Consider the following 25,984-nt stretch of genomic DNA (forward strand, 5'->3'; position numbering starts at 1 on the left):
CGAACGTAATTAATGATAATTACGTATTTCTGAACTTTTTAAAGAGGTGATGTATATATTGATATGCGACTATATGAATATATAAACGTATCGCGTGTAAAAAAACGAAAGATGAATCAGTGATTATTAACTGCAGAGCAAAGCAACACATTCTCCGTCTCAATCCTCGTAGATGTGTGCCTCGGGGAGTGTGTACGTGGACTGTAATTGGTATAAGAGTGGGGTACCAGCCACATAAAGTCCATCTCTCCATTGAGACTTGTGTTTATAGTGCGAACGCAGAGACCAGCAACAACTTCTGCAGTGAGTACATTTTCGAGTTCATAACTTTATTTCTTTCTGTACGTGAATAGTGTATTTATCTCATTTCCTGCATAAGCATTTTTGTGTTAGCTGGATAATATCGTGTTGCTTAAATTTCTGTTCACTCTTTTTAAGAATCTTGTTTCACTTTCACATACATTCAGACAAAAGATATTTAATACCTTCTGTGCAAAATAGATAGAAAACTATATTAATTAAACATATGTATTTCTTCTTTTAGTCTTCTAAATAAATTCTGATTTTGCTGTAAAAATATTTGTAAAGAAGATAAAAGAAATGAAACTAACTTGATTTATATTATCGCATATTTAAAGTAAAAATATTCGTTACGTCACGAAACGAGAGGTCATACAGGTCGATCCTAATCATTTTATGTGTCAGTTATTACTGCGCGTCATCGACATATCGTTATATTATATAAAATAGGTGAAAAAAACGAATACAAGCATCGCTGTTATTTGTAGGGGCTCACAAAACAGAGGTCTTTGCTCTGTGATGTGTGTCCAAGGCGAATGAATCACGCTCCACTGATTGTACTTGAAATCCGAGATCATGACTGTGCTTGTATAAAGATCTTTATCTGCTGAATATAGTGCGCTTATACGGATAGTTATATGCACCGGAATTGTATTGAAATTATAAAGATGCGTGATGTCACTGCTTCCGTCGAAACTTCCGTAATTGTTAAAATTCACGTTCGATTTTTGTTCACTGCTTTGTACAGATACTTGCTATTAAACCAATACTCTTTCATTAAATTCTACATTACTATTATTATTCAACTTTTTCATTTATTTATATATATTATATTGTCTATTAAATATAATAAAAAATATTGTGTACTAATTTATTAACAGATTAAAAATAAAATAATCATAATAAATTTGATGAATAAATTTTAATCAGAAATTCGAAAACATCCTAACAAGTTTTAGTTATTGATACTAATTTTTTGTATCGAATTTGTGGAAAAACCCGTAATTTTTTGCGCGAGAATCTGAATACCTTTTTGTTGCTTTCAGAAGATGCAGTCCTTGACCTGGTGTTTGGTATTGGCGGGATGCCTCGCTTTTACTCAAGCTCATACGTATCATATGGGCGCTTGTCCCATCGTGGAACCTATGCAGAGTTTTCAGATGAACAGAGTAAGTCCAATTATCAGTTCAACTTAAATTTATCAAGATGTGTACGTTGCTTATTTTGATCAGCAGTGTTCGAAGTGAGGCGGTGCACTATATCATCGCTAAATTTGTAGATTACAAAAAAAACCATAATGTCACTGGCTAATGAAATATCGTCACTATATTTTTAACTGGAAGATATACCGTCTGGCTAATTGGTATGCCACTATGTGCCCGATAATATTGAACTATGCTCTTTCCCCTTATTTTGCTTGTTATTTATGATTACGTAGACTATGGGCATTAAATTCTAAATTAAAACATGAAAAACCAAGGTTTAAATTCTTTAGTTAGTAATTTTAGATCTATTTTTCTTTTTGCTGCAGGATACCGTTCATAGAACGGTGTGTTATCTTGGGAATTTTAGGAAAATATATTCTTACTGATTTTTTCCTACTTCGACCACTGCTTACTAGGAGTAAAAATTGCCCTTGTAACAATTTAAAATTTTATTTTATTTGCATCTATGTTTATTTTTTAATTAAGTTTATAATTTATGATACCTGAAAATAATTGTTTGAACTTGTTTAACGATTTGTTTAAAATTTTAGTTTCTAGGCTTGTGGTACGTCATTCAGAAGACATCGACTGGTAGCAAGTGCATCACTTATAATTACACGCGAGGAGAAGAGCCAGGCGAGTACGTGATAACGCAGGATTCGGATCATCTGATCTTAGGTAAGATAATTAAAAATCAGCAAGCATGTGTCATGCGATTGATAAAGAAAGGTGACACGTCAACTTTTGTGACGTATCGGGACCCCACTGGGAGTCATAAAAGTCAATGGGATAAATGTCTAGCAAGTGGGATGAATTATCCGTAATTGCGGATGCATATGTGCAGGTCTTACGCCGTTGAAACATGAATATCACTACACCGGCGATCTGACTGTACCCGAACCTAGCACTCCAGGGCGTATGCAAGTCCGTTTCCCTCTTAGTAAGTGCCTTAAATGAAATTAATCATAAATTTATTAGCGTGAAAAGTAATTTACTTTATAAAAAATAGAATAATAATTTTGAGTATTATATGGCAAAATTTATAATGATTTCTAACGGTTTTTAATAGAAGCTAAGTTTCATCTTCAAAACAGTAGCTTCTTCCTCAATTTGTCACAAATAACAAGACATTATACAAATTGGAGACAGATGGCTACGTTCTAATCTTACGTTAAATAAAATTGTCTTCTTAGTTAATAGTTCGCATTCGAATTATGAACTTCCGCATTGCATAACTAAAATTCGTATCTGTGATCTAGATGTAGCTGGAAGCGCATCTCACGTGGTGTTTATGACGGATTATGACACGTACGCCGGGATATTCACGTGCCAGAAACTGGCGTTCGCCCATCGGCAAAGCGCGACGATTCTCTCGAGGACCCAGACGCTGGATCAGGGTCAAGTAGATAAAATACGTCAACGACTGGCTCAATACGGTGTCGATCCATTCGATCTGAGCATTATCTCGCAGTCCGGCTGCCCGCATGGCAACAACAGCCTGGACATCAACATCGATCCTAACACCTTTACCGCCGAAAACTTTGGTAATGCGGTGCGCAAAGCGGGAGAGAAGATCGGTGACGGAGTTCAGTGGGTCGCTGAAACCGGAAGTCAGGTCTATCACAAAATAGCCGGAAAGGACGATCAAACATCGACGGAACAAAACAGCCGCGTCACGTCGAATGTTAGGAGTGGCGGTGGAAGATTAGAGACCAACGACGTGGAATGGATTCCCTAAATCCTAACGAATTCGTTACCACATATTCTAATATTCTAATTCTATTTTATTCATAATTTCAAGACGATTAGACTATTATATACGAATGTATACTGTTAATAACGTATGTATATTTTTAAAAATATTGACATTTAATAAAACTTTAAAATAAAAGCACAACATATATTTATTGCTATATCTTATTGCTTATTGAACCTAATATATATATATATAATAGTTTGCCGTTATTCTTTGGTCTTATATTGTCGTGCGTCAAGTTCACTATTCATAGAAACTTCTAGTAATAGCTATAGAACACAGCTGTATACGCTATCGATCACGTCGGTAAGTTGCGTGTATTAAAAAATTAGAAAAAAATTGTCTATGACAAAATTATTTGCACTGTTGTATACATTTTTTCAAAAGAACGTGAAATCACGAGTGATCTCAGGATGATCTTTCTCAAATCATAATATTGAAAATTATTTCTCTGAGGACAAAGGCCGAATTATCTGTGCAAGGAAAAATTTCTCATTGACACATTTCACAGATGGGAAAAATCAATTGCTCTCTTGCGACGTGCTCTACATAAACATTCTCCATCACATGAATTAGATTCTCCCCTAATGCGTGTGTAATGTGACCGGTGGTGTTGGTATATACGCGACCGCGAATATTAGTATCCTGACGTCTCGGTGGAACCATCAGTCTGAGAGTGACTGTTGAGGAGCAACAAGCCAATTTCATAGTTGAATCGTCTTCGAGATTTTTTAATACAGTCGCATCTTTCTGCGGCAAAGTCGACAACAGCGAATTTCAAGGTATGTATGCTTATATTAATGCATGAAAATATTGGCAACTGTGTAATATTTTTCTAACATAATTTCTAATATTGTACTGTATTTTCTCTCTTATTGTATTTTCTTAAACAAAATTGATCGATGCAATATTCTATTTTTTGTTTGTTATATTATTGGAATGCTAAAATTATAAATTACGTTTTAAATATATGTGTGAATACTATTTTTTTCTCTTTTATTCCTAGATTTGTCAATACATTTAATTTATGTTTCATTTAGCCGTTGCACACCGATGCCTTTTTCCAAAATATTGCACTATCCGAATATTTTATACGAAAATCGAAAGTTCGTTAAAAGAAATTTTGCGAAATAGGCGTAATGTTGTGCACTTACTCTTACGCACTGACGTGTTCTTATTGCCACAATACAGCATTAGCTATCCCGGTTCAATAACGCTATTTCGACGCATCAACTTTCGCTATATATATACTTGCGGTTTACTTGTTATGCTAAGATTGTGTTATGACGATTTATGTTTTATTTATGAAAACTATACACCATTATCCATTTCATTTTTAACTCCTCTCGAAAAAGTAATTGTCTAATCTAAGACTGAAACTAATTATCAGCCATAGTTTTTCTAGATGAAATCTAATTTTAGCAATCTTGTGCGCTTTGGTGAAATATATAGCTTTTGCGAACTACAGAAATACGGCTGCACCCTTTTTACTGCCCGTTATACGCACTGCAGTGCACAACGGGTCGGTCGTGTTGCAGGGTGGGTTACGGGGTGCGCAGTTTAGACTTGCATCGGCGGATTCGCGCATCCGCTGCGTTTCCATACCTTCTTTTTTCAGTCGTATTCGCGGATTTGTCGGTCTCGGATAGGAAACTGCATCACCTCCGAATTGTATTAATAATCGTGAGCATCTATCTTGTGAGCGATGTAAGTTCCAATCATTCGTCCAGACTGGTTTATCTTCAGGTAGAAATAGAGATTTTGCATTCAATTGCAGCAAAACTGTTGAGGCATCTATAATTCTTGATCAAGTATGCTGAAAAAGAAAAATTGCTTAGAAAACAGAAATAAATATATTTTTCAACTAACTTTAGGTAAATTTAATAAAATATTAATTTAAATTTCAAAGATATGTGATGCTAATAATCGGAATATTGCAATAAATAATGATTTTCTTAACACATTTTTGTTAAGAATAAATTGATTATAAATTAGCAAAACTTGTAATTAAAAATTAGAAATTAATACATTAAAAGAACATGTATATCTCTATAACGGTAAAAAAATATCGTAAATATGTTTTAACATATTACAGATTAGTTTAATATTACAAACTAAAAAATTTGTAATATTACACAATGATTGGAATATGCGCACAAGTATTTATTAAAAGTTTCTCTTTTGTACACACGATCACAGGAATGCCTTAACACATGAATTTGTTAACGAGTGTCAAGGCACATTTGAATCGGCCTGTGAAATTTACACTCGTGCAAGTTCATGTGTTAAGGCATTCCTGTGACCGTGTGTACTAGTTGTATATTAAATATGAAAAATTTTGATAGTCAACATTTTTAATTCTAAAATTAATATTAAATTTCAAATTTAGCACTGTGAATATATTCTTACGAATTCTTACCATTTTCTAGACAGAAATGTAGATAGATTGTTAAAATTCATATCTTAAATTCTTCGTTTCACAGATATACAACTCTCAATTTTCTTTAATATCAAGGAGCAATGATTTCTTGACGGTGAATAATTTTTTTTTATATAGATATCTCCATAGTCACTTGCACCTGTATGTTCCACATATGCCTTCTCGCAGTTTTGTCAGTGCTAGAAAGTACGAAAAAGTATTGCGTAAAGATAGATCACGTTGTCCTAAATAATTGAGCAGTAAAAGTTAAAGACTTTCGTATTCTACAAAGATTGCGTTGTCAAAAGATAAGAATGTAGAAAAAATAATGTAAAAAGACAACAAGATACATAGATATTTTTGTATTTACCTTTATCGTTCTGTGCTACGTCTGCTTTCGTCAGCACGACAAATCTGTTGGTTGAACTGATTTGATAATAATCGCGATTAGGAATAAACGATGACCGACGAGACAAATGTAGATGCGTTATAGTCGTCCAGATTGCATCCAATTATGATAAAGTTGTCTTGCTGTCATACATTGACACATAGGCTCAAGAAACAAGTTCGACAACGATCTTCGTTGACCCAACATCATTGATTACACAAGCTATATCGGAAAATGTAAAAGTCAATAATACATTCTTTATATAGCTCTGTAATCGATTTTCTTCTGTAATTAATTATAGAAAGATTCATTTAAAAACATAAAAATACTTGAACTTCTGTTAGAGAACATTTTTCTTAATAAAAATTATTACTTCAATTTTTGCGTGTATTGAAAAATAAATGTGTAATACATAATTTTAACTTTTTGCTAGAAAAGATTTATTTAAATTTTTCAAAAAAAGCATAACTTTGATTGCCATTCGTAGTGCTCGAGACAATTCGTATATTTTATTTATCATATAATGAGATTGATTATATAATACTTTATTTCAATTTTCGAGTTTGATTGTCTTTTCGAAGAAAAAAAGCGAAAGGTTTTAGAATGCAAATGATTGGAGATAATAGGCTTATTTCGTTTAAAGAGTTAAAGAGTTTTATGTTGCACAACACGTTGTAACTTTTCAACACTTAAACTTTAATAGCTTGTCGCTTTATTGCTGAATAGACTATTGTACTTCGTTTCAATAAAAAAGATTTCGTTGTTTGTCTAAGAATCACAAGAAATGGTTAAACAATGTTGAAATCATATATATTAAAATAATTATGTATTCCTACATTAAAAATAAAAATAATTCTATTCAATTTTTAATATTTACACGAAAACATGGAAACATTGTGAAGAGTAAATATTTAATATGGAAAAATTGATGTTTTCTATGAAAAAACATTTGTATTATTTTATTCTTTTTTTCAAGTCGGGGAGACGAACATAAAGTAGAATTTAAATAAATAATTTTGATGATTTAATAATAGCGATTCGCGACGAATAACGGTGCAGTATACTGGGTCAGTCGACAAGGTGAATTAATTGTAGGGTGATCTTGTTGTCGGCAGCCCTCGACGCAGGTTCAAAAGACAAGTTCGTCAATGAACCTCGTTGACCTACATTGCTATGTATATGAATTGTATATGGGTTCTCTTTCGGGGTGCGCACTTCCGTTTTCACGATCGCCCTGAATTGAAACGACCCAAACCGAACTGAGGTCACAGATTAGTTCGATTCTCAGAATTAAATATATCCGCTTAAATGCGAGCACTTAACTATCTGCCGGCACCCACTCATCTACGTTTTAACGAATAACATGAAGGTATACGTCGCATATTGGTAATTTTTGTCAATTTTAAAGACAGTTGCCACTTTGTGCAATATTTCGCAAAAGTAAATAGCAACGCAATAAATTGCCGATTTGTAATTCTTTCATCACAAAGAGCCACTATAGTTTATCATTTAGTAATTTGCCGAAAAAATTATCTACGTGTGAAATCTACTAATAATACACCAAAAATTTTCACTCGACATGTAAAGATATCGCAATGATTTGTTATTAAGTCGCTAAGAAATTATAAAGTAGTTTCTTAATTTATATAAACATGTTGATTTGCAACATACAACAAAGCATTATGCAGCAGGTAGAATTTCTTTCTTTTCGTTCTACCATTACGAAAAAATTGATTTAATAGTGGCCTTGGCGAGATTGGAGAGTGTCTCTTAAAATTGCACAATTTTAGTCTTCTTTTTCTTGAGAGCTGTTTTTAAATCGAAACTTTCGGCGATGCAAACACTTCGAAACGAAGGTCGATTGCTAAATGACCCCCGCGGTCGAAATGACCGCCCGTTGAAATATTAGCAGTTGTTTTCTATCACTCGTTTCGAATGGTTCAGACTGTCATTTCTTACCTTTCACAGATGCTTGTTGTGCTGTTGAGCGTTCTGCCGATTCTCTGGGCTCAGAGAATCGAAGCGAGCGTACTGGTCGCTGACACTACCATGTCCAGAATGGTAGAATTAAATGCTGACGCTCCTTTTTGTGCACTTTACAATGATCGCGGGGTCATCCAGAAAATGGTCCTTGGCGCAGATCCCAGAAAAGTTCGACAGATTTCCAGCAACCTCGTTACTGATCTCGAAGAGACCTGCAAGGCTTCGCGAAATAGGGGAAAGGTAAGACATACCATATTTAAATTCAAGAATAAAGTATTTGAAATTATTACTCGAGTTTTTTTGTTTAAAATCTATTTTTGTATTTTTATAAGTTTAACCTTGGAAGATGAATTGAGATTAATTTATGAAATCAAATTTTCATCAAATTAAATAAAATTGAGAAAAGTTATATTTCAATGTTTTCGTGTAATTAAATTTTTTGCAGAAAATAATTTAAATAATGAATATTTTGAAAACCTGTCTTTAGAACCAAGCGCCTGGTGGTTTGATATACCCGGGTACCAAATGGTGCGGACCGGGCAACATAGCTGATTCCTACAAGGAGTTAGGACAACATGCGGCCGAAGATGCTTGCTGCAGAGAACATGATCATTGTTCGTATACGATAGCGCCGCAGGAGTGTATACATGGTATATGCAATAACTCGCCGATTACTCGTTCACATTGCGATTGCGATGCAAAGTTCCGTAGATGTTTGCAGAATCTCAATACCGAGGTGGCTAACACCCTTGGTGCGCTTTTCTTCAATGTTATTCAGGTCACCTGTTTTAAAGAAAGAAGACCATGCTCAGAATGGCAAAGGTATGCAATTTTATATAAAAACAAAGTTATTAAAATTTTTCAACTTGATTCATTTGTTTACTCATTTATTAAATAGTTATAAGAAACAATTTTATAAAAAACTAAGATAAATATTATTGTTATTTTAATTAAAAATTATAATAATCTTCTCGCCATTATATATATAAAATCGTTTTAGTTGTGATATCGTATGGATAAATTCCCCAAGATATTATTTGAAAGAATTAACGGATCATAGAAGATGGTTCGGAAGACCGTTATTGATAACCTTCTACGTACTCAAAGAGCTCATGGAGCGAAGGCAGAGGAATAATCTTCGTGAAATTGCGTTGTCCGCTGCTCGGGCGACGCAAGACGTTGTTTTAAAACGTCTATAGAATTATAAAGAAAAACTTGTCGTAAATATTTTTTTTATTTTTTTAATATTTTAATAATGGTTTTGCATATCATTCTCAATTCTTATGTAATAGTTTTAACATTCTGATGAAGGTTTTTATATATTATATATTATTCTGCATTTAACAATTTTAATTCTCTGGTGAAAGTTTTTCCACTTTGTAAAAACTAATTTTTCAATGCTGACAAATATTTAGATCTCAACAAATATTTTATTATTACGTTTATAAATTGCTTTATTTAACAAATTTCTCTGCAACCCTGAGATGAAATTCGATAGTTTGACTGACTCTAATCGATAATTCGATAAAATTTGTTGCAGGAATGGTTATGCAGAAGCAGTGTCCAATCGATTATGCTCACAGTACAAATTCCGACCTAGTGATAAATACGTACCTCTGATGCCTCTGAATATGAACATATGAATTCGGAAGCGACAGAAGGACAACCCCCAAGATGATAAAAAGAATAGATAAAAGGGCTGATCCAGTATACGACCATGATATGATGACAACTAAGTTGTTTATTACGTATCAAATTGCCGTCCTTACTGTCGCGCACAATTGTGCACGTTATCAACTACATACCATTCTTAGAAATTAAGTTACCTCAATCCTTTCGTAATAGCATGACCGATTGTTTGGATGGTGCAATTATGTTATCCTTTGAATGTATTCTGCTGTACATATTTATATTCATCCTGGTAACTATAGTTCGATCTATCGTCTGGCTACCTGTAAAAAATATTTCTAATTGAGTCTTTTCTACGCTATATATAAGATAGAATTATTCTCTTCTAAATTTGCAGAGATAATGTAGAGAGATTTGCTTGTTACAAGGCAACAGTATCATATACTAATTCTTCTCGCAACTTGAAAATAAGAAGAATATATGAATATTCGAATTGACACTAGTAATTGTATATTATTTGATGTGTCATAAGCCATAATTATTTGATTTGTCATAATTACTGATTCTAACATAATCTAGTCTATTATAATGAAACTATATCTCTGCTTGAGGCTGATAACAAGCATTTCTTAACTACCTGTTAATTAGCTATTTTAAGGTATTATGTTCAAAGGCAAATAATTGTATGGCTAATGACTTTATAATGAAGTGATGTAATATTAATTTACGTAGTAAGAACAATAACTTTCGAGCTATTTTCTATGTTGTTAAACTATATTAATATTCTAACAAATATTTTACTATTTTCATAAAATCCAATATTTATCTTTAGGATTCAAATATATGTTACAAGCATAAAAAAGTTATAGAAAAAAATATTTAGATAAGAATAAATAACAATTGTACTAAAAATTAAATATATATTTAAGCAAAACCCTACTTCTTGCTTTTCATTCACCTTTTCTAAAAGTATTTTTTAAGGAGTTCTAATTTAGTTCATGCATACTTTATACAATTTACTTGTTATAGATCTCATTATAGATCTTCAACAACATACGATGCCGTCTACTATCTCGAGTTAAACTTCTGCGCCATTTGCTGCGAACATTTCACGCAAGGCAATAGAGCGTCGTTGTGATCGCGGTTAGAATCACTTTCCGGTCTACGATCTGTATGAGTCTCGAGCTCAGTGGTTGAGCGCAGTGGAGTGGGAGTGTGTCAATCGTACATGCCGTGATGGATGAAGTTTCGACAAACGGTGGGTCTTTTTGGAGAAAAATAGCATTGCTCTGCTGTGACCGAGTTACGCGACAATCGTGTTGATAAGATGAGCGTCGCGACGGCGGCTCGATGTTTGTGCGACGCGCTGTCGACGAAACATCGAAGCTGAACGCGTCGCGCATCGCGTGGGCGTCCTTACCTTCCGTGTCTCTTGTTACCCACACTCCCGCATTAATAAGTTTATTTATGTGTTTTGTCGCGTTATCTTCTCGTGTCCGCGACAAATGTAATCTCCATTCGTCATCGCAAAATGCAGTGTCTCACGTCACTCGAACAATTCTGCAGCACTTTCCAATCGTTCACTTCGCTATCAGCTGCTTGATTACTTCGTCGATCTCATGCTTAATGTCAAACGTGATTCATGTTTCTTTCCCGAGACACATCCCTTCAGCCCGCCTTTTCTCTTCTTAGAATTACTTGCATTCGTTATGCGTGATATATCTATAAAAACAATTTTGAAATATGAGTATAATATTTAAATAATTATATAATTATGGAATTGTGACAAATGTTGATATGTTGATACTAATTAAAATATTTTTTCAAATTCTATTTCTCTTTGTGGCAATTTAAAAGGAGATTATCTTTATACAGCATATGATATATTGTTATATTATCTATTAATCTAATTAAAGTTTTATCTATTTATATGATATATAAAAGTGCACATTGTTTATCAATTGTAATTTTTTAGATCCAGGAGGTGGAGAAAGTGGGGGGACATTAATATGCGCCGGTTGTCTCAATGCTATCGATGAAGATGAATTTATACAGGCATTAAACCAAGAATGGCACATTGATTGTTTCCGGTAAAAATGCCAAGATACATCATAAGATATTGTAAAATACCGTTGAATATTTTGAATAAATTATTTATCTTTATATCTTACAGGTGTTCGGCATGTGATATTGGCCTATCCTCCTGGTACTTCGAGAAAGATGGCTTACTATTTTGTAAAGACGATTATTGGGCTGCTTACGGCGAAGCATGTCAGGGCTGTGGTCAGATCATTACAGGTCCTGTTATGCTGGCAGGCGATCACAAATTTCATCCAGAATGCTTTGCCTGTACTTCTTGCGGTGCTTTCATCGGGGACGGCGAGAGTTATGCGCTCGTCGAACGGTCTAAGTTGTACTGTGGGATGTGTTACAAGCGACAGATGCAGCCACTCAACAGGACAGCGAATTATCCTTTCGCTAGAAAACCACACAGCATTAGATTGGTAGAGATACCTCCAAGCACGACAGATCCAAATAAGCAGAGAGGAATTAAACTCACCTTAGACACAGCTCCCAGTCCCCGCAGTTGTGGCGCTTCGTTGCGTATTTCAGAGTACGTATGATATAATATATTTTACATTTTTAAATATCCTATTATACGCACACGATACACTGTAAACAAACTACCTGTAAGCAAAAATTATATTTATGCACATAAATTAAATTTTATGGAGATCGAGATTTATGTAGATAGGCAACAATTGTCACATGTAATAAAAGCAGAGCATTTGGATCTCTTCATTTCTCAGGATTATATTCTTACGTCTAAAACAGTTGCTTCTCTAGGATATTTAACAATGCATGATAGTCCCGATGATTATTTAAGAGTTGGTATAAATAAGTATTAGCTAATAACATTCAACTAAAACGCAGGTTAATGAGAAATGTTCGTGGAAAAATCAGTAAGCTGCTGGCCTCTGTGATGGAGGTTCTATTTAGACTATGCTGCCACTTCTCTAATCATAGGTATTGCATAACAAATCAATAATACGCACTACATATTGCTAACTTTACAGATTGTGCTCGCATATCAGTAGCAATTATGTTAGTAACACGTAAAAAATATGTTTATCCAATTTTCATCAATATGTGGCAACCATTTTACGATATTTTAATTACATATTATTATATATATCACATTTTTTATGTCACGTGCATGCTTGATGTAGTTTAAGAAGTAACAATTTATGTTATTACAATTAATCAATTTGATAATTGGATCGCAAGTATTAATTGCTTTTATGTTCATCATTTTTAGAATATTATGGATTTGGTGCAAGCTATTTTGTAATTCAACTACAAATTCGTGTAGTTAATCCAATATCATTTCTGAACACTGTGCTTTCCATGCTTTCCAAATATTTCTGTTTTATTTCGTACAATAAATTTCCATAAAACAGAATCCTAAAATCTTAATAATTATAGCTAGAATAATTCATTAAGAGAATTTCCTATTATATTCTATAATCTTCGGTACTCTTGTGACATTTTCCCTATCATTTTTGTTATCAACGTTTGTTAAAGGGAGTTATCCCATTATGCTGAAAATTATTGTTATTGTGTGTATTTCTTCCTATGTGGCTTTATCACAGCGAGAAGAGAATGTAATGCATGCAAATGTTTGCATGTCTTGTTACTGCAGTAATAGCAATGATAAAAACATCCCATCATATAAATGTTACAGATTGAACATGTCCAGCGATCTTATATCGTTACATATTGGCGACCGAATTTTGGAAGTAAATGGCACCCCTGTTAAGGACCAACCAGTGGAAAATATCGAAAACCTCATACAATATTCGGATACAGTTCTACAAGTAAGGAGTATTTTTCAAAATATATTGTTTGGTCGACACTACTATTATTGCAATTAAATTGAAACGATAAATATATTTGCTGTTTTAGTTAACTATCGAGCACGATCCAGATGCGGTATCACGACGGCCCACATTTTCCTCGCCTTCCTCGGCGATGCTGACATGCGTCGGCAGCCCCAGGACGAGTCCTGAAGGCAAAGAGCGATTATTTAAACGCCGAGATGAGGGTTACATCAGCGGTACGCGGAGTCGACAATTGCGAAGGACGAGAGATCCGATGCATAAAGAACGCAGCAGTTCTATGTCGCGATTACTCGATGGGTATATTGATAGTTACATTCTTAATAATTGATTCATAAATTATAATATAATTCGTTAAATTTAATTTCTTTATAGATCTTCCCCAACGAATCCTACTTACGATCTGAGCCGAACCAGATCTTTCCGCGTAGAGCCAAAGAATCAGAGAATATTTCGAGCGAGCGATTTGGTAAAGGGAGAGCTCCTAGGCAAAGGATTCTTTGGACAAGTGTTCAAAGTGACGCATCGTGACACGGATGAAGTGATGGTCCTCAAGGAATTGTACAGAGTGGACGAAGACGCGCAAAAGAATTTTTTAAAAGAGGTAACTTTTTTTTCTGTAAATTTTAGAAAAATAATATATATATATATAAACGATATAAAGATGAAAAAAATGCATAGATATATTTTACCCACAATTTAACGTCCGAGTACTTAGATTTTGGATTTTCTTAGCATTAAATTATTATCAGACATTTCGAGTTGTCTTATATACATTCTTTTCTTTGAAAACAATTTAACAGGTTGCGGTACTGCGCTCGTTACACCATAACAACGTTCTTCGATTTATCGGCGTCCTATACAAGGATAAGAAACTGCATTTGGTTACCGAATATATAGCGGGTGGCACGTTAAGAGCCCTGCTTCACGACACGAACGAACCACTACCGTGGGAACAGCGTACATCCTTCGCGAAAGACATCGCTGCCGGTATGGCTTACTTGCATTCCATGAACATCATTCATCGCGACTTGAATTCACACAATTGTCTCGTGCGCGAGGATAAGACTGTAGTCGTCGCCGATTTTGGTCTGGCGAGGATCATTCAGAACGGCAGTTCACCGGATAACCGCAAGTACAATCGACATTCCGATGGAGAGGTAAAGGCTTCGAAGAAAGAGCGGAAGAAACGATACACGGTTGTTGGGAATCCCTACTGGATGGCGCCCGAAATGATGAAAGGTAACAAGTACGACGAGAAAGTGGATATATTCAGCTTCGGCATCGTCGTCTGCGAGATAATAGGCCGAGTTCAGGCGGATCCGGATTATTTACCCAGATCCTCGGATTTCGGTTTGAATCAAAACGTTTTCAAGGAGAAATTTTGCTCCAATTGCCCAGAGACTTTCTACATGATCGCGTTTCTGTGCTGCGATCTAAATCCCGACAAAAGGCCACCATTCGAAGTCATGGAGGTCTGGCTGGAAGGACTGGCGATGCATCTGTCAGTAGGCGCCGAGTTGCCAGCGGATCTGGATTTCGATATCAGAAATTACAAAGGACCGAGTCCGAGCAGTAGCGAATCGACGACTCCAGAAACTCTGGCGCCGCAATTGAAACCCATCAAGGAGGGCCAAATACATCAAGAAAAGAAACGGTCCAGCGGATGCGATGACAGCACGCTGGAACGCGAGATAGACCCTATACCAAGTAACACACTTTATGTTCCTGAAGTCATGAGTCCGCGAAACAGATACACAAGACAGAACAGTAAGAACAACGATAGCACGGGCAACGCAGGGCGTTACTCGAGACAAAATTCCAAATCGAAAGAATTCGTATCCGACAAGGAGAAGCCTGACATCATAATCTCACCCGATTCCAGCGGTTTTAGCGGACGGTATTTGAGGAATAATAACGTCAAATTGAAAGATACTGCCCCCGACATTCCAAATACCTATATTTACTCGAAGCAGGAAACGTATCCCAGGCAGATCGACGCTAGCGAACATAACTTGACTCGAGCACCTACCATAGAAAAGATAAAGTACGTGGGAAGCGCGAGTCCATGCACGGTTTCCGACACTCCGGAGTATAAAATCGACAGTAAAAGCTCGTATAAAGTCAACTTGAAACATAAATCGGCGGAAAAATCCAACGATACGAGCAGTCATAAGACGAAGTCGGAGAGCAAATTTAAGATACCAGATGCTGCAAACTCTGTCAGCTCGTATCTGAGACAAATCGGTAAATCTATCGGCACTGTGGAGAAGGAAAATAAAGCGATCAATAATCGAAACGGCCTGAATTGCGGTGATAATGATTCGAAGAAAGTAACCGGCGAGGGCGCAAAGTCATCTACTGGATCATATCTGCGAAGAACAAAGATATCACCGACCAAGGAAACATCGAAGAATGCATTTTCCAGCAAAGAGACTGCAAAAGACAAAATTGATGGCGTTTCGCCGTTGCAAAAATCCGTGGCTTCGAAAGTCCCACCGAACAAAGAGAAAGTCGTGGAAACCGAGAAAGGTAAAATATCCAGACAGGAGAGCAATGTGTCCGACGTCGATAGCATCTTATCCAGACAGGGAAGCCTCACAGTGTTAGACTGTACGTCGAAATATAAGGATTACTCGCCGTTCAATAACTTCACGAAGGATGATTTTCGCGAGGATAATTCATTCAGAAAACAGAATTCCGGCCTGTATCATACAGACAGTCTTTATTCCAACTGCAGCATCTCGAAGCGGGACGATTTTATCATACCTAACAAACAAAGTGCGAGTAACGATCGCTCTATCGAAGCCAAATCGACGCGCGATGATTCCAAAAATCCGATGATGACCACATCTATTTATAGTAGCGATTTAAAGGCGACGCCAAATTGTTTATCGGACTACACCGGTTGCTATAAAAATGTCGACGTCTGCAGACAGGACAGCTTCGGATCCGACAGCGCACTCGGCACTATGAAGAGCGATTTCTTCGCGGATGTTGATTTCGCGCAGATGAGAGACGACCGGCATACACCGGAGTTGTGTCACACCCCTGAAAGGTGCTGCACACCTAATCGTACAACGTCGCCGCCGATAGAGACCACCGCTTTGTAAATTAAAACGCTCTAAAAAAACGGATAACAGCTTTACGGAACGGCAAGATAACGCGCGTAATCCCCGGCGATGGATGAATCTCATTTGCTACTAATTTGATCTCTTTATTCATAATGTAAGGTCCGAACATGTAACGTGCTTAGTTTGCAGTATTAACTTTTTAGCCAGAGTTTACTTCGTCCAGTATTTTTTTAGTGTATTGAGCGAGGAAAGATTGAATTTGTATGTTGTTTTTAATATGATGCGACATTTTGATCACATTTTTTTTGGACAAATTTTTTTAAAGAAAAGTATTATCTTTGTTATTAAAACTGAATTTAAAATATGGAAGAGTTAACATGTGCAAAACGCAAAATTTCGGGTTGGAAATATTCCCGTTAATAAATCAAACTGTTATCTTACTGAAGAAAGTAATGGTAACGCGATACTCAGTATTAATGAATTTTGTTTGCTGTCAGTTTACACGAATTTCTAGATGTAATCACATCAGTTATAACTTAGCCGTAAGGATTTTATTACATTCCTCTACGAGATCTTGCCACGCGATTTTTAGAAGTTCTAGCGATAAAACGCTACTCCGAAAGCATTCCATCCAAAGTACTACTTTAAAATTTGAAATTTTGATAAGTATGATATTACTAGCGTGTGCTCGAATAAGCGGTATTGTGAATACTCTTGCAGACTATAATCTACAATTACATAATCACAGAATCAAAAATCATCAAAAGCCGAAGTACGAAGTTGGTGCAATTACGTTTCCTCGGAAACTACACGTTCACGTACGTTTCCCTTAAACTATGAAAACATCAAGTAGACTCAGTTCTTGTAGAATACGATGTAAAAATGATACTATCTGTTTCCAGAGATACAGATGTACATCACAGTGTAAAATATTATATACGTTTGTATATGTACAGATTATTTACATAAATGTATGTATACATACGTGCATATAAATATATACTTATACATGACGTTTATATCTTCGTTACATCTCGATAACTATTCATAATATATTTTGATAAAATAAGATTATGTATATTAAAAATATGATTAATTTATGTCTTTTTTTATTGACATCTTAGACTCATTTAACGAGGATATAAACGATGATAAAGTAGTATTGTGTGTATAAAGAAAGAACAAATAATTTGTATATAATTTTGTATATATCCAAATATTTGTAATTGTCAAAAACACACTGATCGAAATATTTGAGTCACGTTTAGTTTTATACTTCTGATGTAAGTATACAACTAATTTGCCTTTCTGTATTCTATCCGCATGTCATATTTCGTTTCAGATGAAGTCATACGTTTATGCTTTCATAGATGCAAATCCCAACAATAATTTTAATACTCATAACTCTATCACATTTTTACCTCACCAATCAAGATTATTTCATATTTGATTGTAATGCATGAAATTATGTGAGTAATGCGATCATTTTACTTTATTTATCACGAAATAAATTTTTTTGAATGCACCTATATGTTAGTTAATATATTGTCTTAAATAAACGTTTATTAGTTATGATGAATATTCTCAAATTATTTGCAGATAACACATTTTGTGTGTAGTTTTGTATGTGGTAGTTTTTATCCTAAAATATTAGATAAACTAAAAGAGAGTTCAATCAAACAATCCTCGATTTTTTTAAACTTTTGTGCATATGAAATATAAAGAAAATATTCTCATTAAATGTTATTTAATGATGTCGCAAGCGCTATATTGTGTAGAACAAATTTCAAAATATCACTAAACATATGTCCAGTCATAGACACGGATATTATGTGCAATAATTGTATGGCTTGCTATATGTATATGATAGAACTAGCTTGAAGGATTGTTTATACGGCTTACTGTTAGTTAACGAGAGCAAAATAATTAGTAAATTAGTTAAGGTAGACAACTTCGTGAAAGACCACTGCGACGTGTTATGAAAAGAGATTTGCATTCTCACCAGCAACGTATTGCATTAAATACGACTATCCGATTTCAATTCTCCAATGTGAAGATTACATTTAATGTAAATACAAAAAGAGAAATAAATAGAACAAGATAGATATTTAACACTAAGCATGCCGTGCGAATGCAAACAAAGAAGACAATTGGGCATCAGATAAATCAAACACGAAGAATATATAATATTATATTGGACTGAAATTGTATGCATAATCAATTGTCACGAAAATCGCTTAAATTTTTAAATATTGCGAAAGCGACGAGAAAACGAATTAATTGTAATATGTCGCGAATGACAGTATTAATATTACTCGCTAAATATTGTTGCTTAGTAGTAACATACGCGTTTGCTATCGTAACTCTTTAACATATAGCGGGCACAAAGATCATGTTAAGATCTGTAAAGAGATATCTGGAACGAGTAGTTATTTTTATAGCCCCTGTAAATTTTCACGTCTTTTTGATAGCCGACACGACTATAGATTAATATACGGGATATCCGACCATTAGCGCATTAATTCGTTAACGAGTAAACCTTATTAACAAATTAATGCACGAGTAATGGTGAGATACTTTCAATTATTAATATTTTTATTCTTCGCTCTATAAAATGATTGATTTGACTAATCTGAGATATAGTTTTGAGTAGATTTTTATAGACACAGAAAAAACTCTAATATCTGATGCTATAATTTTTTAAAAAGAACAATATTCTTGTAATCTCTTAACCATCTTTGTCGGCCTATTTTTAGAATCCTGTAGTAAATTTTTGACACAACTTTTCTCTTTGTAACTAAATTACGAATTATTTTTTATATGAAAGTGGATTCAATGTTGTACCGCAAAATATTTATCACAGTTGCGGCCTTTCGCAATTGTGATTCAATCTAATCCAATTAAAATATTATAATATATTTACCTGATTAATATCAACGCTTTTGTAAAAAGGCAATTGCAAAATTTGCGCAAAACAAAAGTTGTCCAGATTTGATTGATGGCAAAAAAAGGACGGCCTTGATGATTTCCAGAGGCATTCATTGATGCATTCAAGCTTGAAATCTGAATCAAATTCCTATAAACAAGAGCAATAATTGCGTTATTAACAATGTATGAGATTGTATACGTTTCACGTTGTTTAACGTATAATTTAGCGAGCAAAATCGAAATTCTGAAAAGTGAATTAATTGTATCTGTTGTTGTGATGATATATTGATTGCAAATTGATCTCGATAACGATTATTTTTAGCATATCGGTGATCTACTTGCGAGCGAAGAAAAAAACGAGTACGAAAAATGTTTTTATACTATATCTTTAGTATATTCGTTACCTGTAAAAAATCTGCGAATAAGTTTAGCAAAGTTTTATGCGAAACAAATGTTTTATTTAACATTCCAATAACTTAGCGAAAAAAATACAAAATAAACCGTTAATAGTATATGATGGTTTGATTCTTTTCATATTTATCATTTAGATTCTTTTTAATATGTATATTCCTTGCTACAACTATAACAAACTTCAAATAAAAAGGTTAATTTTTTTAAAACGCAATTTTTCATGTTTAAAAAACATTTACATAATTCATTTATAGAAAAATATATGCAACATATATAGAAACATACAATATTCCGATTAGACGATAGAATATATCTTTTTTCTTATTATTTACATTAATTAATTAAAAGTGATAGATGCGAACATAACCTGCGGTCATGAAATACGGTCATGAATACGCGAGTAGTGTACATTTTTGAAAATTTATAACTTTTATTACCAGTTATTCCACGATAAATAGTGATGCATCCAGCAAGCAGCCTGAATTCAATAAAAATTTTGAAGTTTGCAGTTATCTATTTCTTATGTCGAAAATAAATTTCTTCGGATATACCGCGACATCGTTGATCGTTTATTGAAGTGATAAAGTGCAACAAAGGCTGCGTTTCAATATTCACTGCCAATACTGACAATCTATAGTTCATGTTACGTATTCTATAGGTTTTCAGCACTGCCAGTGCATACTTCGTTGAAAAGTTAAATAAAAAAGAAAATGCTCTGACGGAAGAACATTCCTTATTCGAAAGAATTCCTTTGTGTATGCGGTATCTTTGGCAAGTAAAGAAATTGTTTTAACTACAAAACTCGATATGACCAACTATACGCGCACTACTTTTTGTTTATAATCTAATATTATGATTTATTAAATATTAAAAATTGGCGGTAATGTGTATAAAATTACAAATTTATACATGATTTTACATAGAAGTCAAAACAGCAACTAACAACATGTATTTTACAATACAATTAAAACTTTTTTATTTAACTATTAAGCTTTCTAATGATTAAATTGTTAAAAATAAATTAGATTTATAATTTGTTCAACAAAATTAATAAATTAATTTTATTAATATCAAATTTTAATCTCACACATGTTCTAGAAAGCTGTACCGTTAATGAAGCAGCCAACTTCATTTTAAATGTACTCGTTGTGTCGCGAAAAGGTGCCTAAACTCGATCCCGAATGAAATACGGCTTTGTGGAGAAAAGTGAGATTCCTTCGAAAAGAAAATGCATATCTGGCATGGAAATGCTTGTACACGCTTCTGTACATGAAGGGAACGCGAGGCGCGGTGCGGCGTGCGAATAATTTGTCGTCGACGGCGGCGATGGCGGGATGAGGAGAATCACGACGGGAGAGAAACATGGCGGCAGCGGCGGCGGCGGCTGCGGCAATAAGAAGGTAAGGAAAAACCCGTGTCGGGTTCGAGCGCGGAAATTTATGAGTCGCGACGTGTCGACGGAAACCTTAAATTTTAACGTTCCTGTGTCGCGAGAGCGCCCGCGCTCTCTCGCAGTCGGGGTCTCGCCCTCCGCGCGCCCGGTTTAAGGATCTAGAAAAGGGGGGGATTATACGATCCGGAGTGCGCTGTGCCGCGCCAACCGCGAGGGTGGACGAAAAAGAAAGAGGGAGAGAGGAGAGGATGGCCGAACTGGCGGCGGCGGGTTATATCGCGGTGCATTTCGCGCGCGCAGAGCATCCGAATAAAATGATAATAAATTGCGCGTCGCGGAACCCACTGACGCGACCGCGATTTCGTCGTTCTCTCTCTTTCATATTGCGCGTTTTGAAACGTACGTTGAGTGATCATTATATCGACAGATTATTGTATCGATAATGGTGTACCGACAGTGAGAATGATTTTGGTAATCGAAGTTGGCGTTAGATGTCGCAAAGTCCCTTATAAAATGAGATTTACAATTCTTGTATATAAAGTGTCATAAAATCGATATCAAATAATTTAATTTATAAATACGGGATTAAAATTACGATTGACAAAAGTACATGTCTTCTATTTATGTAAATATTATATAAATATTATGTATGAGATACTTATAAAAAAAAAAGAACGTAGACGATGACACTAACGTAAACGTATGACGAGACCACTGGGTATACAGCATTTTCGTTGAGATCGATCGTTGAGGAAATTTTCTGAGATGGTCGCATCGCCGATGCTTATCTAGAACTTTTGGGGTTTGTCGGAGGTACGTTATAGTGTAATAAAGTTTAAGTAATTTCGCCGCCGGGTTGAGCTTGCCCGCGCCGTAGCACAGTAAAACGCTGGCGTTATAAAAGATTAGAGACCGTAATGTACAAAATGCATTTTAGGAAATAGGAAGAAACGTAGAATTTTAGAAAAAATTGATAATACTAAATTCCAATAACATAAATATAATTATCTTTTCTAAATATTTTTGATAGTTTCTGAAAAATTAGTTTTAATTAAATTTTTGAAGTTAAAACGTTTATATTTATTTGATGTTAGCCTTTTTATGTAAATTATCAATATAATTTTTAAATGTCTCTTTCTCTATGCTTAATAATTTCTAAATATATATACATTTATGTAATTTTTTTTTTTTTAAATTCATCAAAGATTGAAATTTGATTTTTTCCGTTAGGTGTCTTGTTTGCGATTGATTCTGATTAAAGCAATACTCGTTTAAATACAAAATATACTGTGGAGAGGAAAAGAATATAAAAAAGAGAGGTAGAGGAAAAAAGGGGGAAATGTAGATTCTCTCTCTTTCTTGCTCTTCGTAAATCTTCCATGCGTGTAACTCATCTGACGAGGAAGCCGCAGTGCTCTCGTTGCGAACGGAGTTGTTTATGCTTTCCTGTGCAGCGCTTTCTGAAATATGCAAATCGCGCGAATTCGCATAATGGCGTTATCGCGGTGGGATGCCGGCGACGACGACGACGACGACGACGGCGGCGACGGTGAGATAGCAGAGTTCACCTCGCGGCTCTTTTGCTGACTTCAAACGACGCGTCTTACCCGTTCGTTCGTTTGAGGGAAGAATCAACATTGCGTTTCTCATAGCTAGAGAAATGAACGATCTGCGATTCCCGGCGTGAAACAGAGCCGTCTCGCTTTGCGTTAACATGTTAAATGCCGTGATAGCGTGCGGCACTGATACTGTCTCATTAACGTTAATATGCAAGATTCTATCATATCTTAGGTTGTCGTATATATTATTAATAGAAAGGCAATTAAATGAACTAATGAGTATCTACGTGATCCAAAAATATATTTATTTATCGTATCATGCAAATTTAAATTAAACTTTCAAAGATTAATTCGGGATTAATGTGGTATTTCAATATTTTATTCTATGGTTACGTCAACATTAATAAATATTGAAAATACGTGATTTTTATTATTACTGTCACATTTATGGTTAGAGATTAAACAAGTCACACGTGTTTTTCTCAACTTTTTTTCTCAATATCTCACAGCCGGCTTATCAGTATACGGGTGAAACGCTTCCGCGGCATTTCACGGCGCGATAAAGCGAGGCGCGGGAGTACGCGCGCGGAACGGGCGGCCTTACATATTATAATTGATACGTTACAAGCGCTCCTACACGCCGGATAAGTTTATCTCCAACGCGCATCGACGAAACCGGTTAGATAACGAGCCGCGCGGGCGCGCGCTACATCATATAATAAGGTTTAATTATTCGGATAATGAGGGCCGCACGTCCATACTCGTCTAATGACAAATAGCCGCCCCGCACCGTTGCGTTGGTGTGGTACCGGTGCAACGCGTACGGCGAAAACGACAAACAGCGCCGATTTCACGTCCCGTCGCGCTACCGTGCACGCCTCCTTTCGCCTCTATTACGTAAAGGCTCGCGATCGATCCGCGCTCTATCCTATATTAAAGATAGAGAAGCTAGAATAGGCACTTATGTCAGTTTCTCTTACCTAAGTAAAGAAAATAAATTGTAGGAAAAACAAATAATCGAGTGTTGTAATAACAAAACAATTCTGGAATGTACATTGTTCATATAAGCATTATTCATATTGTTTCATGAAATTTACGAATTGTAGCAATTTGAGCAATGTTAATAAGTTTTTCAATTTATAAAGTCTATAATTTATCAAAATTTTACACAAAAATATATTTATAATTTTCAGTAATAGAGAAAACGTTTGAAGAATCGGAATACTTATAAAATACATATCACGCTGTTTTGATTTTTAAAATGCATTTTGTAATACATGGCACATAAAATAGAGTTCTATCTCGAGTTCTATCGCGAATTATAAATCTTCTACAGTAGGCTTTGGAAGAAAAATGAATGTCATTGATTTAGGCGACGATTATTCCGGCTCGCGAATTTCTCTCCTAATATATTTCTTTTTACAAATTGGCGAACAGACGAATAGCGTGGTACGGTTTATTTAGTTCACTCTCCATTTTAATAAACTCGTCACGCCCGACGATCGCCTGAACTCCCGTCTCCCTGGAGCTTTCCAAATTTGAATTCTCGAGATCGTAAAGTACCGGTGTAACTGCCACCACGTGGAGCCGGGCGCAATCGATGCGAGAGATCTCGAAGGTATCTTCGATGCGGCGTCGAATTCCAACAAGATTTTAAAAGAAAGGAGACTCTCTCTCTCTCTTTCTCTCTCTCAGGCGAGAGACAAAAAGGATGATGTACGTTCCGATCGTTCCGAGGGTGAGAGAGGGAGGGGCGCGTTGTATCCACGTTTTCGATGATATTTACGTGTGTCCGTACTACGGTCGAACGGCTGTCGAACAGCGGGTTTTACAGCGCGGGGACAGCATATATGTAGAATCGGGGACGTATCATCGGACCCGGGGGCGACTGCTCGCTTACACGCAAGTAGATGGATGAAGGTGGCCCCTAGGAGAAGGGAGGAGGTGGCGGTTGATGGGTGTAAACTCGAGATAGCATCTCCAACTGTCCTCCGTCGACTGGATCTACCGACTCCTACATCTCTCCGCTCGACTAGACCTGTCGTCTTTACCCGGTTTTTAATTATCCCCGGGGTTATACCCTCCACACACAAAGACAAAGGTGCGCGTCACGAGGCGTGGGCCAGGTAAGAAGCGCTGCCGCTCCTCGGAAGGAAAGACGATGGGTGACGTTTTGACGCGTCTCTTATGACGAGATTTTAGAGAGGTAACCCCCGTTCGGTGATGTATCGTTTTCGGCCACGACCTTGCCCATCCCGTCCCGTCTCGTCGCCAGGATTCATCGAGAATCTTTTTTTGCCGCCGGATATTGTATCTTGAGCTTCGAGCGCGATAATACCGTTTGGTAGAATCCCAAAACTTTAGAGAAATATTACCTTCAGCAAATATATAATTGACATAAAAAATAAGATAACCTTCTTTTGCTTTTTATTTGGCGTATAAATTTTTGCTGAGTTTCGTAAAAGCGCTTTTAAAGAGGTAGATAAGCTCCGTTAAAATGTGAAGACTTCATTTACGAGATTTTTTAAAGGCGGCATGATTATTACTTTATTATCTCCCGTTTTTTTTTTTTATCCGGAAATCGCGATCGGTGTACAATTTGGATTTTGCGGGTCGACTTCGTCGCTCGTTCGGGTCGGAATGAAAGAGCCGGAGAACGGAAGTGACGAATAGCCGGGGTAGGCCTTTTGAGCGGTTGATCTTCAAGACCGGGAGAGGAATATAGGAAAGGTACAAAGCGCCGCTATCCGCACCATCAGTGTCCGATACTAGGCTCAGGTGACACGCTTTCCGAAAAGGTACCCACGTACCCTTATTAAGGTGGAGACAAGATCGGGCCCTCGACAGTGCCCCGCCGATGACAGCAAATATTTACAACGTCATGCTACCTAGACTGGGCGTTCTCTCGTGCGTGCTCGGCCGTTTTGCCGGCGCCGAAGGTTTCTCCTCCTCGAAATGAAGCGTGTTTTTAGCGTTACGATGTTATGCTTTTTCCCATCCCGATCGAATTAATCTCGGTTAAACCCGAAGGTAATTATGT

General features: G+C 35.8%; 3 protein-coding genes and 1 long non-coding RNA gene across 9 annotated transcripts; 3 read left to right on the plus strand and 1 right to left on the minus strand.

Annotated features, from left to right (window-relative positions):
- Positions 1-144: 144 nt before the first annotated feature.
- Positions 145-3,402, plus strand: LOC105670790 (apolipoprotein D). 3 transcript variants are annotated; one of them, XM_012364511.2, is made up of 5 exons: positions 145-303; positions 1,347-1,469; positions 2,057-2,183; positions 2,350-2,445; positions 2,765-3,402. In XM_012364511.2, exons 2-5 carry the CDS (start codon positions 1,350-1,352, stop codon positions 3,241-3,243), a joined length of 822 nt encoding a protein of 273 aa, XP_012219934.1. In that variant the 5' UTR covers positions 145-303; positions 1,347-1,349; the 3' UTR covers positions 3,244-3,402. The 3 variants fall into 3 exon arrangements, with proteins under 3 accessions (XP_012219934.1, XP_067206908.1, XP_012219933.1); XM_067350807.1 differs by having other exon boundaries at positions 173-303; positions 1,350-1,469; XM_012364510.2 differs by lacking the exon at positions 145-303 and adding an exon at positions 954-1,001.
- Positions 2,832-8,037, minus strand: LOC105670794 (uncharacterized). Its single transcript, XR_010888863.1, has 3 exons — positions 6,051-8,037; positions 5,681-5,880; positions 2,832-5,077 (listed from the first exon to the last, which is right to left on the minus strand). It is a non-coding gene; the product is annotated as an uncharacterized lncRNA (long non-coding RNA).
- Positions 3,645-10,619, plus strand: LOC136998244 (acidic phospholipase A2 PA4). Of its 3 annotated transcripts, none has more exons than XM_067350811.1 (5): positions 3,645-4,043; positions 8,037-8,291; positions 8,539-8,873; positions 9,052-9,271; positions 9,592-10,619. In XM_067350811.1, exons 2-4 carry the CDS (start codon positions 8,037-8,039, stop codon positions 9,248-9,250), a joined length of 789 nt encoding a protein of 262 aa, XP_067206912.1. In that variant the 5' UTR covers positions 3,645-4,043; the 3' UTR covers positions 9,251-9,271; positions 9,592-10,619. The 3 variants fall into 3 exon arrangements, with proteins under 3 accessions (XP_067206912.1, XP_067206914.1, XP_067206913.1); XM_067350812.1 differs by lacking the exon at positions 3,645-4,043 and adding an exon at positions 4,200-4,968; XM_067350813.1 differs by lacking the exon at positions 9,052-9,271 and having other exon boundaries at positions 3,761-4,043.
- A 126-nt stretch (positions 10,620-10,745) lies between these two features.
- On the plus strand, positions 10,746-20,201 carry LIMK1 (LIM domain kinase 1). Of its 2 annotated transcripts, XM_067350739.1 has the most exons (8): positions 10,746-10,938; positions 11,656-11,770; positions 11,854-12,294; positions 12,615-12,707; positions 13,426-13,558; positions 13,647-13,879; positions 13,955-14,183; positions 14,383-20,201. In XM_067350739.1, exons 1-8 carry the CDS (start codon positions 10,917-10,919, stop codon positions 16,690-16,692), a joined length of 3,576 nt encoding a protein of 1,191 aa, XP_067206840.1. In that variant the 5' UTR covers positions 10,746-10,916; the 3' UTR covers positions 16,693-20,201. The 2 variants fall into 2 exon arrangements, with proteins under 2 accessions (XP_067206840.1, XP_067206842.1); XM_067350741.1 differs by lacking the exon at positions 12,615-12,707.
- Positions 20,202-25,984: the final 5,783 nt, after the last annotated feature.

This window comes from Linepithema humile, chromosome 2, assembly GCF_040581485.1.
Source record: "Linepithema humile isolate Giens D197 chromosome 2, Lhum_UNIL_v1.0, whole genome shotgun sequence".
NCBI lineage: Eukaryota > Metazoa > Arthropoda > Insecta > Hymenoptera > Formicidae > Linepithema > Linepithema humile.